Source organism: Microcebus murinus, chromosome 1, assembly GCF_040939455.1.
Source record: "Microcebus murinus isolate Inina chromosome 1, M.murinus_Inina_mat1.0, whole genome shotgun sequence".
NCBI lineage: Eukaryota > Metazoa > Chordata > Mammalia > Primates > Cheirogaleidae > Microcebus > Microcebus murinus.
The window spans coordinates 113739095-113757962 of record NC_134104.1 but is presented as its reverse complement, the minus strand read 5'-3'; the positions used below and the strand labels follow the sequence as shown (position 1 = coordinate 113757962).

General features: G+C 43.4%; 1 protein-coding gene across 1 annotated transcript in view; it reads right to left on the bottom strand.

Moving 5' to 3' along the window:
* The window catches only part of SLC9A9 (solute carrier family 9 member A9), a 541491-nt gene that overhangs the window by 299268 nt on the left and 223355 nt on the right, over positions 1-18868 (bottom strand). The window contains exon 7 of the mRNA XM_076004836.1: positions 4551-4689. Coding sequence (XP_075860951.1) covers positions 4551-4689 — 139 coding nt within the window. The remainder of the gene's footprint in view (positions 1-4550; positions 4690-18868) is intronic.

Below are 18868 nucleotides of genomic sequence, written 5' to 3'. Positions count from 1 at the left end.
TCTAACTCTGACTGGGACTTGCTGTGAAGGCCAGCGTGAGTTCCACGTTTCAGTAGGGGTTAAATATGCCTGCAAACATTCGAACCTGTGTTCAGATAAAAAAAAAAAACAAAAGGTGTCTTCCTAAGAACGTAAAATCAGCCATCTGTGGGTACAGAACTTCTGGAATTTGGCCTTGGCCCCTGCAGTGTGCGCCTCGGGAGAGCGGTGGCAGGTATAGGGGGGCAGGGCCAAGGAGAATGTGGTGGGGATAGGATGCTGCGGGTCAGTCCGCACAGCAGGAGGGGGGGAGGGGGGAGGGGGAGGGGAGGAGAGGGAGGGGGAGGGGAGGAGGAAGGGAGAGGAGGGGAGGGGGAGGGGAGGAGGAGGGGGAGGAGAGGAGGGGGAGGGGAGGGGAGGAGGAGGAGGTGGGGGAGGGGGGAGAGGAGGGGGAGGGGAGGGGAGGAGGAAGAGGAGGAGGGGGAGGAGGGGGGAGAGGAGGGGGAGGGGAGAGTGGGGGAGGGGAAAAGGAGCTGCTCCGTGGGGAGAGCCATCTGTGGGCAGACTGCTTGGGACACTGTCCTCTCCTGCGCATGGAAATAGGGTCAGCAGCAGCAGTTATTCTCCCTGACAGGGAGGCTGCTCATGCCTCTTGGTGTAAGTAAAATGGAGGAGAAGGTGTATTATTTCTAGGTCAGACAAGATGCCCTTCGGCAGGCAATGGTTTATTTTGACAAGGATGACACTTAGTCAATAGTCTATAAATTGCAAATAGAACAAAGGGATAGTGATTCAAGTTGGCAGAAAATGGATTATGGGGAGATGATTAGGAATATGTGATCAATGGGAAAGGGTTAGTTCCATTGCAGTTGTCTCCACAATAGGCAGAATTTGTCCTGACAAATAAGGAGATATGACCGTGTTACATGTGTATGCTTTTAGGACAAAATCAAAAGAAGATTCCACAATAAGAGAGGTTTAGCAGTGGGGCAGGGAAGTAAAAGCATGACCTTTGGTTCTATTCTTATTCTTGACTCTGTCAGTCACTAGCTGTGTGATTTCTGAGCAGTATATTAACCTTTCTGAGCCTAATTTCTATCCTATATGAATTAAAGATGAGAGTAATACTTGTTCCCACAGTGTGGAGAGTGAAATGAGGTAAAGTATGTTAAAAACATTTTGTAAAGTCTCAGCACAAAGGCAGAATAACATCATGGCTTGAGGTGTGGCCTCTGGACGCTGACTCTGCCTACATTCAAATTCATAGTATTCACTGGGACCCATCTCTAGACCACCTTTGCCTTGGTTTTCCTCTCTGAAAATGGGAATGAAAATGCAACCCTTCTCAGTGGTATATAGGTTAAATATTCAGAACAGCGCCTGGTATGTACAAGTGATATGTAATTTTTATATTACTGAGATTTAAATTATTATTATTATTTTTTTTTAGAGATGGGGCATCACCATGTTGCCCAGGCTGGCCTCAAACTCCTGACCTCAGGGTGTCCTCCTGCCTCAGCCTCCCAAGTAGTTAGGATTACAGGCTCATGTTATCATGCCCAACTATGCTATTTTTTAAAATAAAACATCTTTCTTAGAAATAGAATTATAAGAATCTAGAAGAAATTTTTTATGTGTAATAAAAAACAAGTTGCCCTTAGAGCCTTTTTCAATTTTCCCTTTTGTCGCTTGGAGAGAAGGCTTTGTTTTAGTGGGGTTTGTTCTTCAAGATTCCCTCTTCCAGTTTGTTTTAAGGGGAATGTTCAGGCCAGTGTGAATAGCAGAATATCGACTGGCTATAAGGCATCTTTTTCTTTCAATCTCCTCCAAAAAGCAGTTCAGTTCTGGGTCAACCTCCAAGTCCAGGGCCCAAGGACCTACAATCGATGGAGACTTGGCCTCAGAACGGATGAGGTATGGAGGTAAGGTGGAGGACACGACGGAACGTGCCTGTCTCCTGCACGGCCTGTGTTTGCAGAGCCTGCTATAGCCCAGTGCTGCAGGACTGAGGGTGTCACTGTTACGGAGCCTCCATCCCATCTGTCTCTACATTCTTTCTTCCAGATCTGATCCAATCTCATGCCAGACTTCCAATCTCCACGAAGGTCTTTTCCTTCCCTATCAACCTGTTTACCTATGCTACCACACCTTCCTCTTACTTCAGGCAGAGAAGAATTCTGCTTTCAGCTTCTCTACCTAGTGCAGGCTCTGGAGCTGAAAAGCCTGGGTTTGAATCCTGGCCCTGAAATAGCCTTGTTGGAGGGCCTCAGCCAAGTTACTTAACCTTGATTGCCTGAGTTTCTTCAGCTGTAAAGTCAGGAGAATGACAGTGTTCTTGTAAAAGTTGTCTGAGATAATCCAAGCAAAATGCTTCAGGCAATGGGTGGTACATAGTAAAGTTTTCAATAAATGTTAGGTGATAGAATCATGTTTGTTGTTACTGACATAGGATCCAGGGTAAGCTACTTAATGTCACTGAGCCTCACTTTCCTCATGTGCAAAATGAGGATAACAACCTGTTTTACAGGCTTGCTTCAAATGAGGAGATGCACATAAAGTCCCTGGCACATGCGAGAGCTCACTCAATGTTCCTGTCATCATTACTATTACTCTAGTGTAAGCAACATGTGACCTCCATCACAATTCCATCTACTAATGAAGAGGCAACATAGAGTAGTGATTATGAGCTTGGTCTCTCTCCTGATTCTTTCTCCAGGTTTACTTACTGGCTGCATGGCCCTGAGCAATAGCTTACCCCCTCTAAGCTTCAGTGTCCAATAAAAATAGCATCTGGCAATAGGATCACTGTGAAGGTTAGATGAGGTAGGAGTCTGACATGTCATAAGTACTGGGTAGATCATTTTGTTGTGGTTGGAAACCTGACTTACCTTATTTCTGTCAATGCAGGTCCCTTCTATGAGGTTGCAGGATGAAACTTTGCAGTGGCCTTTGACCCTCTCCTCCTCTTTATCTCTAACAATCAACCAATCATTAAGTCCAAGAGATCGTTCCTGCTAAACATCAGTCTCCTCCCTGATGCCTCCTCTGCAGTTCATCACCATGGTTTCCTTTGATTCTAATCCCCTCCTCTGATTCGTCCTGTGTGCCAGTTCCTCATCTACATTTTGAAAAGAGGACCGTCAGTGTGTCGCTCTCCTCAGCAGACCCTTCAGCAGCTAATTGTGGACCACAGAAGGAGGCTCAGACTCTTTCAAATACCATCTCAAGATGCTCCACACGCTGACTCCTTCCCACCTGTGGCTCCTCATCCTCCATTTCTCGACAGCCGGAGCCCTCTGGTCCTCTCAGGCACAGCTGCTGGGTGCCAGGTCAGTCCCACCTCCACACCTTAATGAACACTGGTCTTCCCCTCCTGAATCACCTCCCGTACAGCTGTGCCCTGCCTATCTTCCAGGCCAAGCCCAAGGCCCATGCTGCATATTAATACTGCTCTTTAAATTATTTTCCAGAATCATAAGGTTGGCCAAGAGTCTATTAAAATGTTCCAGACATAATGGCCTTGTCCCCATTTAAATTTTTGTGGTTGCAATAACATGGATGTGGCTTTCGCACTCATTTTCTGCCCAACTTGTAAGGTAGAGCTATCTTTCCAAGCTTGTCACTCACTGAGGGCAGGGACCTTGTTTTACTCATCTCCTGACTCTTCTTCAACACCCTCAGGAGAATCGAGCCCTTCAGCAGCTGCTCAGTGAATGTCTGGGCAGCCCCCAGGGGAAAAGGCCTCAATGCTTTGCCCTTTCTTTGCATGGGGCCCTGACTCCTCTGGCACACTCCTTCCTTCTCTTTCCCCTGAGGTCTTTGACCCTTGATCTTTCACTCTGCCTCTTCCCTATGGCTCCGCTGAGCCTTCACACTTGACATTGGCCCTCTGTCTTTCCTTCTCAACTCTGACTTTCACCCCGTCTGACGGTTCTGAGTGAACAGCCCACCAGACCAGCTTGTCTCCCTGCTCAGATCCTCTAGAAACTAAACTCCCTAAAAAGAAGGGATCAAATGATGCAATTGCCCAGATATGGCAAACATGCCATTTCTGCATTGCTTGCAGGTTCCCTTCTATAGAGAGCTGGGAAGCTTGATTAAATCCACAGTGATCTCTTGGCTTGTCCTACCCTATGAGCCAGCAATTGAATAAGCTTAAGACGGAGTCAGGGCATACCCAGTGTATCGCCCCCAGTCAATCCTATCTTATTCTTGACACTGGGCCTTCATTTCTTTCTCTTGATCCTGGTTAGGCCAATCCTGAAGCCCTCTGTCCACTACTTTTCCAAGGTAGCATTTTTTTTTTAAGGCTGTTGATATCTAGGATTAGACAATGTCAATAGTGCTAGAACTGACCTTGGACAGGATAAGAGCCTGACCTCCTCTGCCACTGGAACCAGCCCATGCCTCTAGGGATGACTGAGGACCAAGGTGGTCTCAACGGTGCTATATGAAGCTTGAGCCACAGACTTTCCAGCCATTTACTGGTCTGAAGGTTGCCCATCCTCAGAAACATTCCACGGACATTGACTTCTCTTAACAGTCCTCAGTTTTCCACACACAAAGGATATCAGTGCTGTGATAACTGCGTATGCAGATCCCATTGCAAATGAGCCAGCAAAGATCCCCAGGAAATTCCCCACGGACTGGAAGAATGCTGCAGCATCAAACGCATTGGGATTCTCCTTGGGACTGTAAATGGATATAGAACTGAAAAGAGAAGAGGGAAAAGGTTAGTTAGTGACTTTCATCTTATAGCCCAGATAAGATTTTGCACCCACTTTTGGGAGAGGCACCTTTTCCTGTAAGGTTGGGGGCTAGTTGGAAGTGGGGGGCAGGGGGGTGCAGAAGAGAGGGAGAAGTGGAGAATGCAGAAAGCTTCCCCCTTCCTTATGCCCCCATCCCATGGGATCCGTATATTGCTGCCAGTCAGTAAACATTTTTATATTGGAAGTGTTATAAAGAATATTGTTTCTGAGCAAACTAGGCATTAAAACATGGTAGGTGTATACGGACTCTGCTGAGAAGACAGATAACTGTGAATTATTTAGTGGCCATATGTCTTCAGTGCTGTTATATATTCACAAATGTTCCTGATAAAAAGTGCACTTTTATGGCCCGTGCACAAATGGGTGATACAAATCACAGCGTGCACAAAATATTCTGCCATGATCTTGTCATAAACCACAAAGCATTCCTCCTCCCCAGTGTAACCCTTCAGAAACAGATCACCGATGGTGTTCAGAACATCACAGTATTAACCCCTGGGGAGAGACAGAACCCTCGTTTTCCCACTGAAACAAATAGCAGCAGCTGCCCGAGGTCGTCTTTTATACCCCAATTCTGGTGGCTGACAACAGATTTATTTCCATAGAGAAAAATCAATCCACCAATAGGCAGTCTGTTCACTTAAATATTTTTGAGGACGTGATATTTGCTATTTTTTTTTAAAACCAAGGCCTCATGTCCCACAGTGTTAATATGAAGGACAAGGCGTGTCCTATTTTAGGAAATATGAACTTCGTATGGTGGAATTAAAATGAACAGATGTGCTAGAACCACCAGCTTTAGGAAGACTAATGAAGTAACATTTCAGATTTTTTTTTAGGGGCGTGGGGAGCTGTTTTTATGTGAATACAAAGTTTTTAAAACTAATCAGGAAAAGTCAAGAGTTTGGCAGTGGGTTTTGGAAAGGACTAGCAGTGTAGAGAGTAAAAAGTACACACACTGACTGAGTACTAGATTGCATTTTACGGAGATGTAACTGCATCTTTTATGGTGCCGGTGATTAGGGCATGTTAACTCTCTGACCTGACTTTGTATCCAGGGACTAGTTAAGAGTGAGCAGGGGAACAGAGTCCAGTTCTCCTACAAGAAGATGTGTGGTGTAGAAAAGGTAGTTTTAAATGTTCTTAGTTTCCCCTGGATGTCTTTAAACCCCCAAAGTAGGCCAAACTCTTCTGCTTTGATCCTATAATTGGATAAGGAAGATGAATGTGGGTCTTGAATGGAGCCCTGTGAAATGTATGCGAGAAAAGGACTGCCTTTGAAGTGTTTTTCTTTTTGTAAAGTGTTGTGCTTTGCTGGGGAAAAAAGGAAAAGCAAACTCACATTTGGGTTTTTGTATTTGCCAGTCCTTAAAAAAAGATGTACAACCCCAAGGCCATTAGGAAACCTGGTGCCCAAGGCTGTGAAGCTTGATGTGTTTGTGTTGACATTCACCAGCGCATCTCTTCATTCCAATGAAGAGACAAGAGTGATGAGAAAACATTCCTGTTTGCATATTCTGCCTTTCGAACAAAGGTTTTTGCAGGGTGACACAGCTTTGGAAATAATTCTGTGAATGCCTGAGGCTGTGAATACCAGTAGATGTGACCCACAGAACAGGTGCCGCTTCATCTTACCTGCATCGCCCCACCCCTCTGGGGTGTTTTCCCTGTCCTGGTGCTTCTGGGACTTGTTTCTGTGATGCAGCACATCAACTTGTTAGGCTGGATCCTATCCCATTATTTATGTAATGTTTTTCTTTAGATCATTTTTATTCAAATTCAAAAACATTTATTAAAGAATATCTATGAAATCAAAAGTTTAATGTGCTAATTATATATTTCTTTTGAATGTAAGTGAGAATATGTAATTTGAAAAAACGTTCACCTATGTGTCCCCTAAAATCATCTGGGCATCCCCACTGATTTTCAGTCGGCACTTTGGGAAATGTCTACTTCTTGCCCACCCAACAGGAACTAAGAACATTTAAAACTACCTTTTCTATGCCACCCATCTTCCTGTAGGAGAATTGGCATCCACTGCACCTGCTCACTCTTAACTCTTAGCCAATTTGTTTGCTAAACTTCATACCCTTCCCTCTGATGTTCGACTTAACTGAAAGGAAAAGCTTAACTCCCTTTGACCTACGGAGATTGTCCGTGGAATTTGCTGGCCCTACAGCTCCCCAGGAATCACAGGCACAGGGGAGGGGGCCTGCCACGTGCCAGGCAATGCATTCTGTACAGGGTGTGGGAGGCAGTCAGAGAAGGTCACAGAGAAGGGAAGCGGAATTTGATTCAATAAACATTTTACTGAACACCCAATACATGCAAGGTATACCTAGGCAGAGAAGCCCGAGATGTAGATGCCAAATTGTTCTAGTCCCTGTACTGAGTATGATTTTGGGAGAGAAACGTAACATTTAATGGTACAAAAGAAGAAAGAGGCACTATTTTAGAGGAAACGAGATGACATTTGGGCAACAGACAGTGATGGGGGAGGGTATTTCAGGCAGTGGAAAGAGTGTAAGCAAAGGTAACGAGGCAGGTGGGTTCAGGGCACACACAAGAAAGACTTAGCTGAGTGGTCATGGCTGGAACCCAGGGAGCACGTGTGTGGGCACACGTGGAGGGGTGAAGACAGGTGAGGTGGCATTACTCAGAGCCTTAAGTTCCATGCTGAGAAAACACAAAAGCCTTCATATTTACATAATATTTAGTTCTCTTGTGCCTACATTATAACTTTATTTGAAACTATAACATCTCTGGGAAGTAAACAGCAGGAATTGTTATCTCTCCTTTTCCTTCCCTCCCTCCCTTCCTCCTTTTCTCCCTTCCTTCCTCTCTTCCTTTCTATAAAATAAAGAACCTAAGGATCAGAGAAGTTAAGATCACACAGCTACTAAGTTCACAATGTAGATTTCTTGTTTCTCCCTTAAAAAAAGTGATTTTATGGGAGAGGGGAACCATGAGCCCACTTCAGGATAGTGGAGTGACAGTGTCACACTGACTGTAAGGACAATAGGAGCTCAGGTACCAGAACCTTTACTTTCATGCTGGGACAAGCACAGGCAGTGCATTCCTGTAGACAAGCCTAAGAGCAGTGTGTGGTGAACAGGGTGACTGCACCCTATTTCCTGTCCCACTAGCAGGACTCAGGGCTTCTCATAGAAACCTGCTTTCATGTCTGGATTTGCCAGTCCTGCCTGGGTCTTGCTTCTCTCTGCATGCGCAGAGCACAACCCAGTGCCTGGCACATGGGATGCTATATAAAGGCTGATGGAATGAAGGCAGGACAACTAGAAAGTAGAAAGGAAGAAAAGAAAGAAGGAAGGCGGCTTGCAAAGCTAGTCATCTTTTAAAATGAATTATCATCTGCAAGATCTTTTACTAGACATTGAGTATGTGTAGCCGAGTTGTGGGCACTTTTAGGGTTATCAATGCAATCTTGAAACTGACACTTGAGCCTCTTAACTTGAGCTTAAGATTTGACACTTATTGGCAATATGGCTTTGGGCAGATCACTTCCTCATGCTCAGACTCAGTTACATTGTCTGTGAAATGGAGATAATAATAGTGTTTATCCCCTAGAAGTGCTTTGAGGATATGACGTACATTTAAAACTCATGCAAGTATCTTGTGAATTGTAGAGTCATCCACCAAGTGCTTATTATGTGCACTCAAAACAAACACTCAATATTATTTATCCTTACCATCATAATCATTTTTCTGCTAAGAACTTCCACGAGCTTCACAATGGCAGGCAGCAGAGTGCCGTGGCTAAAGCAGGCCTCGGTTCCAACTAAGGCAGATGGGGTGTGGCTGCCTTCGTGGCACAGCGAGCTTTGAGGGGGCTGGAGAGGAATTAGTCACTTTTGCAAGGGAACAGGAGGGTGTCTAGGAAGGAAAGGCACCAGGTAGCTACCCCAGAGAAGTGGCCAGAGGGGTATGGCTAAAAAGTTGTCATGTTTATCACGGAGCCCTTGGCTCGCTGGATCAAGGAGGGAAGGCGTGCCCTCAGCAGTGTGGGCAGAGGTGTGCCCTGGGGTCAAGAATAAGCCAGGAGCCTCAGCTTGAGGTGCTTTTTCCCGAGTTTAGTGTGGGATGTTCTGGGACAAAGCCCTCTGACTTCTGGGGAGGAAGGAGGCAAAGGAGGCAGAAGCCTACGGCCCAGGAGGTTGCATCTCTCTGGACTGCCAGGATTTCAGGATGTTGTTCTTCCAGGCTCTCACCCCCGAGAAGAGGCACCCCTCCAGACTCTGACTCTCAGTTGCAGTACTAACGAAACTAAGCCTCTGGATTTAGGAGCAACAGTTGCAGGGCAGAGGGTGGGGGTGGAAATAGCCAGGGGTTTGGGTGGCACATACGGAGTTTTCCAACTTCAACCCAAGGGAGGAATATCATTGCTCCACCAATTTCAGCCCTTTAGACTTCTCCCCTGTGCCAAGGGAGACGCTTGAACTGTTAATGGATGAAAATATGAGAGAGGGGAGAGGAGGGGGAAAGGAATTGGATTTTCTGTTAACCTATGTGGCAGTTGTTCTCTGGGATAACACTCTGAAGAGGTACTGTTTATAGTGCAAACTGGTAAAGATGGATCTACAAGCCTCAGATTTCTGGGAAAAAGTTGGATGGAACCAATATCCTTGAAAATGACATGACCAGAAATACACAGTGGTGTTTAAATATTCATCTCATAAATTGGAAATAAGTCCAGGATATTGATTCATTCTGTTCAGAAACAGATTATGCAGCAAAAATTAGTTTGATGACAGTGTATTGTATCCATACTTAGAAATAAATGTGTGCAGCATCTTTTATTCAAAAATTTTGAAATGGATGAACTATCCTAAATTCCTCTGATGAAAGCAATGTGAATACAGATCATCTTGCTTACTGTACCATTTAAGATTCATAGACTTATGATTGAGACTCCATTGTTTCTCTACAATCCATCTTTTCTTCTATATGATGTTCCTGCAAGGAACATACCTGGAAGCTTAGGTAGAAATTAAGAGCATAGAACCTGAATCTGAGATCTGGGCATAAATTGCAGCTCTGCCACTTACTGGCTACATGACCTTGAGCAAGTTATTTAAACCACTTGCACCTCAGTTTCTATAAAATGAAGATGATAGTAGTAGTACCTACCACATTGGGTTGCTATGACAATTAAATGAATTAATGTATATTAAAGCATTTGAAATGGTACCTGGCACCTAGTAAAAATTAGACAAACATTTCTTAAGTAAATCATCTCTCTCTCTCTCTCTCTCTCTCTCTCTCTCTCTCTCTCTTTTCTGTCTCTCAGAGCTTGGTTCTTGGTTTACTTCCAAAAGAAGCATTTCAAATAAATTTCCAATCAACACCTCAAACTAACCAGAACTAAGATTTGATCCCCTGTCCCTCACACTCTGACTGGCTGGTCCCTGGTCTAGGATCTCTGGGTGGCAGGGAACATTTGATCATTTAAATTGTTTTGTGTAGAATGGTATGTGGCGCATAGTAAGTGCTCAGTAAATGCTACTGCTGAAGAAAAAGGAAGATGAGGGTAAAGAGAAGGAAAAGAGGAAGAAGAAGAGATACTGTGAGTGAAATGATGCTGAAATGATGCTGAAAATGAAATAACAGTTGCGGAAAGTATTATACAAATGATACCGCGATCATTTCCAACAATGCCGTCCCCACTGTGACTCTGCCCATGTTCCCTTTCTGGACTATACTGAGCCTTCTCTTTCCAAGTCATTACAATCTTCCTTACGGTCTGTTTCCAACACCATCCATTCCTGTTATCCTTCACTGTGACTGCTAAAATATTTTGCCACACAGTTTCTCACAGAAACCCGATGACCTCAGGCTTCTGGGTGGCTGCATCACTCCCCTCTGACCTGTCGCCCCAAATCCCACTTCCACTTGCTCTTCTGGGTGTGTAATCAGAACAACCTACTTCTCTACCCCAGTCCAGCCTCGTTTTCTTTGTTAACACGAAATCAATGCCACTGGAAAGCTTATTTTAAAGAGTCTTAAGCCAACACATTGCATTCCCTTCAGAATTTCTAGGAACTTAATCATTAAAGAAAAAAAATGAAAAAATGATTATTATAGCCAAAGATATACAAAAGAACCTTCCATTTACTCTGCCAAATCTTTAATCCCTAACACAAAATCTTCTAATTATTGGCACCAGATCATTGAAGAGTTCTTGATTAGTTGGGACGTAAATATGACATGGTTTATTTTTTTTTCCAATCACTGTTTCCAGCTGTACTATATCAAATTCCCCTTCATGCTGGGTAAGTGGTTTCATTAATGATGTCTTGGTCAGATTCCATGATTCAATTCATTTTAGTTATTAAAATTTAGTGCAGCCCAACTTAAAACCTAAATCTTCAAAGCAAGATTCCCATTCTCCCTGCAGAATATTCTAGAATAGCAGCATGTTCCTCCTTCTCTCCCACAGGTGCCAGAGCCCCCTGGTGTTGGAGGTCTGGAGAAGGGATAGGAGCCCAGTTCTCTTTTCGTGTGGCCAACTGCTTGTTAAGGGTGGGCAGAGGTCTCTGATCTCTCGTTACTGCTTGATCCCTCTCTTAAAGACCTCTGTTGACATGGTAGCACCTCCATTTTGTTCAGAACCCCCTCATGCGTGCCACTGCATCTTCCATCCACCCACCCAGCTAGCTATGCACACTACTAGCCTGTTTCCATGGCTTGGATCAGTGGCCACATGGGCAGCTCAGTGGCTCTCACCTGTCTCCTGATCTCCAATCACCTTAATGTGGGGTTCCCCTGAGCACACTCCACTGGCCAGATAGCACTGGGCTGGGTGGGATCACCCTGCCTACACTACAGACACACCAGGCTAAGAAGCCTGCAGGTCCTGCTAGGAGACTACTGCTTTCAGAAATCTCTAGGCCAGAGGAGGCACAGGTCCCTTTGTTTCTGTGGGATCCTACAATTGGAGGAGCCATAACCAAGAACTCCCTTCCCTTGCTCTGCTTTAAGAGGGGCTCAGCCCCACTGCAGGTTGCCACACTGAGGAGCTAGCTGGCAACACCTCTTGTTGCAGGCAGTGCCAGTCTTTTGGGGTGATTCCAGTGGCATCCCTTCCACTTGGCTTAGGAGAGAGAAGCACCTCCACAAGGAGGGATAATAGGGGAATAGCTTCATGCCTAAAACACTGTACACTCTCCAAGGATGACACCTTTGTTTCCCCACCCCTTTCATACACTGATTTGAGGCAAAAGGGATGGGGTGGGGTTGGAAGAAATGAGGCTGATTCTGTTGCCAGTTAAGCAAGTTGAGGTGTGAGGTCCTAACTGCCAGGGACTTTTTGGTATAGAGATATTTGGCAACTTTTGGTTTTGGCTACGGTCCCTAACCCCAATCTGGAAAACAGGGAAAGGCATATGGAATGACACATCATGTGATGTTTATATCAGGGTGCTTTTAGTTTCTTTGATCCCCATCTAGAGTTGACTTGTCATCCTGCTCTTAAAGATACATTTTGAGGAGAAACACAACATAAAGGGGCAACGGAAACTTGTAAAAGCTGCTCTGTTTTGTTGGACCTGGTATCACAGGTAAGGAACAAGCAGAAGAAAAAATAATTACAGTGCTATTTTGTGCTTAAAATTCTTTAGGTCTTAAAAAAGTGGATCCTTATCTATTATTTATCTTTTAATAACTGTACCAACCTGCCCTTTCTCAGAGAAGTTGCTTAATTATGAATAAAGGAATTGATTTTCATGGGGCCAGGAATTGTGTGTACACATTGGAATTCATCTGGCATCTGCCTGCCCATTCTGGCTTTTGTTCTGCCAAAGGCCCATGAACCGCTGTCAAGAGAGCCTGCTGTAAAACATAACGACTTCAGGAATTGGGGGCATTCCAGGCACCCTGGGAGGTTACAAGAGCTGCCTCTTAATAATAAGAGGTCCTGGCCAGAAGTTCCCTGAGCTTGAGTGAGAACCATAGCTTTCACCTTCCCAAGGGCCAAAGACCTGCAGAGTCAAGAGCTGTGTTGGGGTTGGGGTGGGGGTATGCCAATTAACTCTTTCAGCTTCTGAGGGGCCATTTAATGACTGCTTCCTCAGAATCCAAATTTACACCAGATAGTGATTTTCTAAATTCTTGACAACTATCATTTCTCCACTTTGATGTCAGGCACAAGAGAAAAAGATATGGGGAATTCTGTGGGAAGTATAAGCTGATATATTCTGGCTGCTCCAGAATAATACAATCTCAGGCTGAAGTAATTGGTTTATTCCATCACCAAATATTTACTGAGCACCTACAAAGTGCAGACATTGTTCTCGACAGTAAAGAGACTGTAGGGAACAAAACATAGCTCCTGACCTCATATTCCTTACATTTCAGTCGAGAACACAATGACCAGCTAAGCAAATAGACATATGATCTAATGACAGTGAATGAAAAGAAAAATAAAGCAGCATGAGGATGGGACAGAGGGGGATGGGGATTCTGCCTTAGCTAGAGTGGTCAGAAAGATCCTTAAATGGAGTCCTGAATGAAATAAAGTGGAGAGACCTTTCTAGGTCCTGAAACGGAGCTTGCTCAGTGCGCCCGAGGAGCCACAGGAGGCCCATGAAGCTAGAGGGAAACAACTGAGGGGAGAGTGGTGGAAGGCAGGGCTGGAGCAGGGCCAGGGCCTGGGTCTCATGGAGCTTTTCAGGCTGCTAGATTTTCTTCTAGGGAGAAAGAGCAGCCACTGGAGGGTTTGGGGTAGAGGGGAGATGGTGGATAGAATATTCCAGGTGAATTCTATGTGAATAGCAGTAGAGAAAATGGGCAGGAGACAACATGATCCCATTATGCTCTTGGGCTGAAGCACCCAGGCTTCTCCTCATGGGTCTGGAGACGAATTCAGCCAAAATGGCGGCAGTGTGCATTTGAAAAGTAGCCATGCAGAGGAAGGATTGGCCTCATTCTTTGTGTTTTCAGATAACAAGATAAAGTCCAAAAATAAAATATCGTCCGGACATATTTCAGTTTTATATTCTATTTCAAAATTTCCTAATTTTCAGATCTGATAGAAAATAGGATGGGCTTTGTAGTTGGAGGTCCTTAAACATAGAATGAAAGAGTCACTTGCCATGGTGCTGTGTAGGAAATTCATGCACTAGACAGCTGGACAATGTGGCCTCAAGGGTCACTGAATATCAGTTTTCCCATTTCTTCCAGGTCTGCCAGGAGAAGAATGTAGGGTATGTGGCTGTCCTGTGCTCACTTAAATCCTGATGTTGGAAATGGCTGAGCACACAGCCAGTAAGGAGCAGTACTTCAACAGAGGATGCAATGAAGGTGCTGATGATTTAGGTTGGAGCCAGGCTGATAATGACATCAAGAACAGTTACAAATTTCAGCATAGAATAAAGCCTTTGACAGATTCCTAAGTGGCTCTGGTCCATTAAGTTCCAACTTTAAGGTGACAAAGAGAGCTCTGAGTTTAAAATTGGTTAAAAGGGAAGAAGAGTTAAAGGAGGTTTGTTATGAATTATATGTGCATTTTCATCGAAAGGAGATCTTAAATTACTTTGCAATTTAGCTTGAAATGTCTTGTCAGAATTGAATTAGTCTGTGGGCTCTGAGAAATTTTCTCTTACATCTAATATTGAGAGGAAAGTGAATTTGAGATAGTCTTAAAGATAAAAGCAACTTGCAAATACTCCTCTTATTTCTTTTTCTTTCTTTCTCTCTCTCTCTTTTTTTTTTTTCTGAAGTAGAAACAGGAATTTGAATCCCACTACTGTGAGCCTATTCATTTAAGAGGGAGAGAATAATTCTCATGGTCTAATGGGAATTTCCACCCTTTTTACAGCTTTTCAATTTCTTTAATCCTCATTAATGAAATCTTAGCTCCAAAGAGTTCTGTGATATGTGAAGCTTTTAGTCATAAAAGATATAAAAACATATACAAAAGTAGGTTAATAGCAACCAAAGATGGAAACCTAGTTAAACTTAAAATATAATCATAAACAGGTGCAAGCAAGACCAAATATGAATCCCCAAGGATGAAAGTGGAGGAGGCCAGAATCTCCAACATTTACTGAGCTCTCAAAATACTTAGTATTCCCTGTATTCATTACTATGAAGCATCCACTATGTGTCAAGCAGTATGTTAATCATTTTTATAAGCATTATCTCATTTAACCCTCACAGTAACCCCCCTGAAGTAGATGTCAGTATTATTTCCATTTTTTCAGATGAGGAAACTATAGCTTAGAGAGATTAAGTCACTTTGTGTATTTTACCTCATTTAATCCTTGCAACAATCCAGTGAAGAAAGTACAGCCATGATCTGCATAACATTTTGATCAACAACAGACTGCAGATACAACGGTGGTCCCATAAGATTATCATGCAATATTTTCACTCTATCTTTTCTATTTGAGATATGTTTGCACACAAATACATATCATTGTGTTACAGTTTCCTACAATATTTAGAACAGTAACAGCTGTACACAGGTTTATAGCCTAGGAGCAGTAGGCTGCACCATCTAGTCCAGGTGTGTAATAGCCTCTATCATCTAGGTTTGTGTAAGTACACCCTTTGATGTTCACATGATGACAAAATCACCTAATGAGGCATTTTCAGAATGTATCACTGTTGCTAGGGGATTCATGACTGTATTATTCTCATTTTAGAAAATAGATAGACTCAGGGAGGTTAAATCATTTCCCCAAGGTAACTTCTTAGTAAGTGGAGCATCAGGTATTCAATTCAGGTCTCACCAAGTGAAAGTCTGTGTACAATACAGACTGGGCAGTGGAAACACCTAGCCCTATCACCTGAGCATGCTCAGAGAGGAAATAACAAACGCTTTACCTTCGTGGGGTTAAGGCAAAGACCACTCTTGGAAGTTGAAGATTTTAGGGTTTCTAGTCCTAATTTGCAAGATAAAAATTATGTTAACTAAAATATCCATTTAAACATGAGGAGTTTTGCTGATAACCTAGTGCTACTTATGAGCCAAGATTTCTTAATGGAGACCTGTACTTCATACTGAATCGGTTGTAATATGAAACTATATCCCACATCTTTTGGCATTCACACCAACACTAACTCAGGTCTGCCATCCTATGTGGTGTCACCCTGTTATTCCGTGTGGTGACTATTGTCTCTTTATAGTAATTACTTATCTGTGTCTTGGTATCTTCATCTGGAAAATGATAATAATTGTGTCTCCTTCATAGAGTGGATATTAAATGTGTTAATATGTATATAGTGCTTAGAATGCTACCTAGAACATGGAAAGCACTCCATAAATGTTAGCTGCTATTATTATTTTTGCTATTTATGTTAATATTATTATTGGAATGATTGCTACATCTTTCACCATTTGCTCAGAAGAAATCAATGAAAACTAAGGTCTACTTCTAAGAATAGGGAGGCATTTAGGAATTCCAATTAGTGTGCCAGAACATTATAAGAATCTTTTGGGGTGGAATGAGCAATAGGTTTAGTTAGATCAAATATTGAATTCATCTTTTTCTTACTGAGGCCTGTAGCACAGAAAGCTACTGGGATAGTATCAAAAAAGGGATGTATGTAAATTGTTAGCAACCACTAAGCACAGAAGATCCATAGTCATCTTGCAAACTAACAGAGCCAAACTTCTAGCAGCCTTGCCAGGGAAAGGCACACGTACCACAGAAATCCTGTTGCTTGCTATACTCAGAGAAAAGTATGTTTGAGAACAGAGGGTATCTAATGAAGTTGTGTGGAATTGCTGATTAGCAACAATCAAGAAAAAAACACAAAGCCAGTGGAGTTTGCCTTCGTGGCAAGATCACCAATTCACAGCTCACTGCATGCTACCTAGAGATAAAGAAGAATCAGCAAAGAGACACTTACTTGAATTGGATCCTGCAGTGTTTCATAAATGCTATGTACTGAGGACAATGATGAGTGGCTGAATGAGATGCTAGTTTCCTCTGGTTGGGCCAAAGGACTTTTCATAGACAATGGGCTGCCTTCCTGGTCTGGGTGCCTTTTATTCCCAAATTAGATAAACTCCACTCCAAATATAAGCAGCTGCTTCAGACAGCCTGAGGGAATCTCACCTGGTGACAAGCCAACTCCTGGAAAATATTTGCACTGATCACCTCATTCCCCTGACCCTTCCGCCATCTTCCATTTATTAACAATTAAGTGAGCATCTGGGCCCCAAATCACAGCTTAATTTAATTAAGAATCTGTATCCATCTTCTTAAAGTTGCAGATAATTTCACTTGAATTCAAGATAACTTTGGGAGCAAAGCACACAGTTATCTTCTTAAACCAATGTATTTTACCAAGGCAGTTGTCTCACTCCCACAGATTTTCAATTTTGTGTTTGAAGCATGGGACCTTCAGACCAACAAATCTTGCCAAAGATGGTTTTGCTTCTACCTAATGTTCTTCACTCATATGTTGCTAGGAGTTTCTGTGAAGTGGATATTCTATAAAATAGTTATTTCTGACACTAGCTCTTCAGGACACAGCTTTATCTGGGATAAGAATGTGGACATCAAGTTATATTTTAATCTCAAACCAATACAACTTGTAAGAATTGATAGATTCAAGCAATTCATAGACTTGTCGTGCCCATGCAATAGAGAAGATAGTTACTAAAACTTGGAGTTGGAGGCAAAGAGTGAGGATGAACATTTCATCTTTCAAAGGTATAGCTGAGCTGTGGAGGAGTGTGAGTAATGTTTGGTGCCAGGAACTAGAATCCTGGGTCCTGAAACAGCCTTGAAGGACTAGGAGGATAGTTTTTGCATATGCGGCAGGCAACATCTCAGAGCCTGAGGGGACATGAAGGCTGGAAGACTCAGCAAAGGTTGGGTAGGAGGGAGGTGTTTGAAAGCTTCAAGTTAGAACCAGGTAAGCAAGCTACAATTAGTATGTGAGTAGCCAGCAAGGGGCCCAGGAAATCAATGATTCTGGGAGTCCAGGGATGGATATGAACCCAACATGTGCATTTTTCTGGAAGGAGATTCCTTAACTTTCATCACCTTCTCCATGTGGTCAATGACACTACCCCCCCCCCAAGAGGTTAAAAATCACTGAAGTAGGGATATACCAAAACTGGTGGCAGGACAAGGAGGGAGTGGTCTAAAGCCAAGGTGAATAGTAATCAGCAGAAGGTGAGACAAAGGGAGCATTGGGTAACCAGGGCAAGGCACGTGAAGCAACAATGCCTTGGTAATAGAGGAACTCTCTGCCTTAAGCCAGGACCTTTTACATACTTCCTGCTTGGCAGGGATCATACGTGGTTGCCCTTGGCTAGCAGGCAACATATGACAGAACACAGCTGCATACTGACAAATCAGAAAGAGTGGCTGTTCCTGACACCTAAGTATATGTAGAGAGAAGAGTGGGGTTTTGAGGGTTGTGTTTACATGGGAGTGACATGTAGAGTTAGGAAGTGTAGTGGGTAATACCGTGAAGCAATAAATTAATTTATGGCCTGATCAACCCTACATTCTGTTGATGGCTTAGATGATCTTAAATGTATTGATTCAATTCCCCCAAGGCTGTGTCACTAAGACTCACCATCACTACCACCACTACCAGGGCTCCACTCTCCCAAGGTCAACCAGAATGTGTGAGGCACAGCAGCTCCTGCGCTATAGTTCAGTTTACCTATGGCTAGATCTTCAAAAGATCCAGTGTCTGTATTTATATCCCCTGAGAGCAAATGCAACAAACAGGCTGGTGTGCCCCAGGACTTGGGGGAGAAGCATCCCTTGAGGAGTAAATTATGAAATAAGTAATCTTGGTAAAAAAAAAAAAATGGGGCTGCAGATGGCTTTGTCTGAATAGGTTCAAACTGGAGACTTGTTCACAAGGAAGGAGGGAGAGAGGCAAGGTGTGGTCAAGGGGAGGGGCCAGTACTAGGTGCCCAGAGGTGAGGCAAACAGCAGACAGTGAGACCTGCTTTCTGGTAATCCCCCTCTACACCTCTCTTGTGCATGTTCTCTCGCTCTGGTTTTTGTTGATCAGGTTTTCTTTTGTATTATCATTCTACCTATTTAATGGATATGCTACCAGCTAGTATTATACTTTTCTTCTTAGGTGGGACTAAGATTATATATACATTATAGATTCTTTGG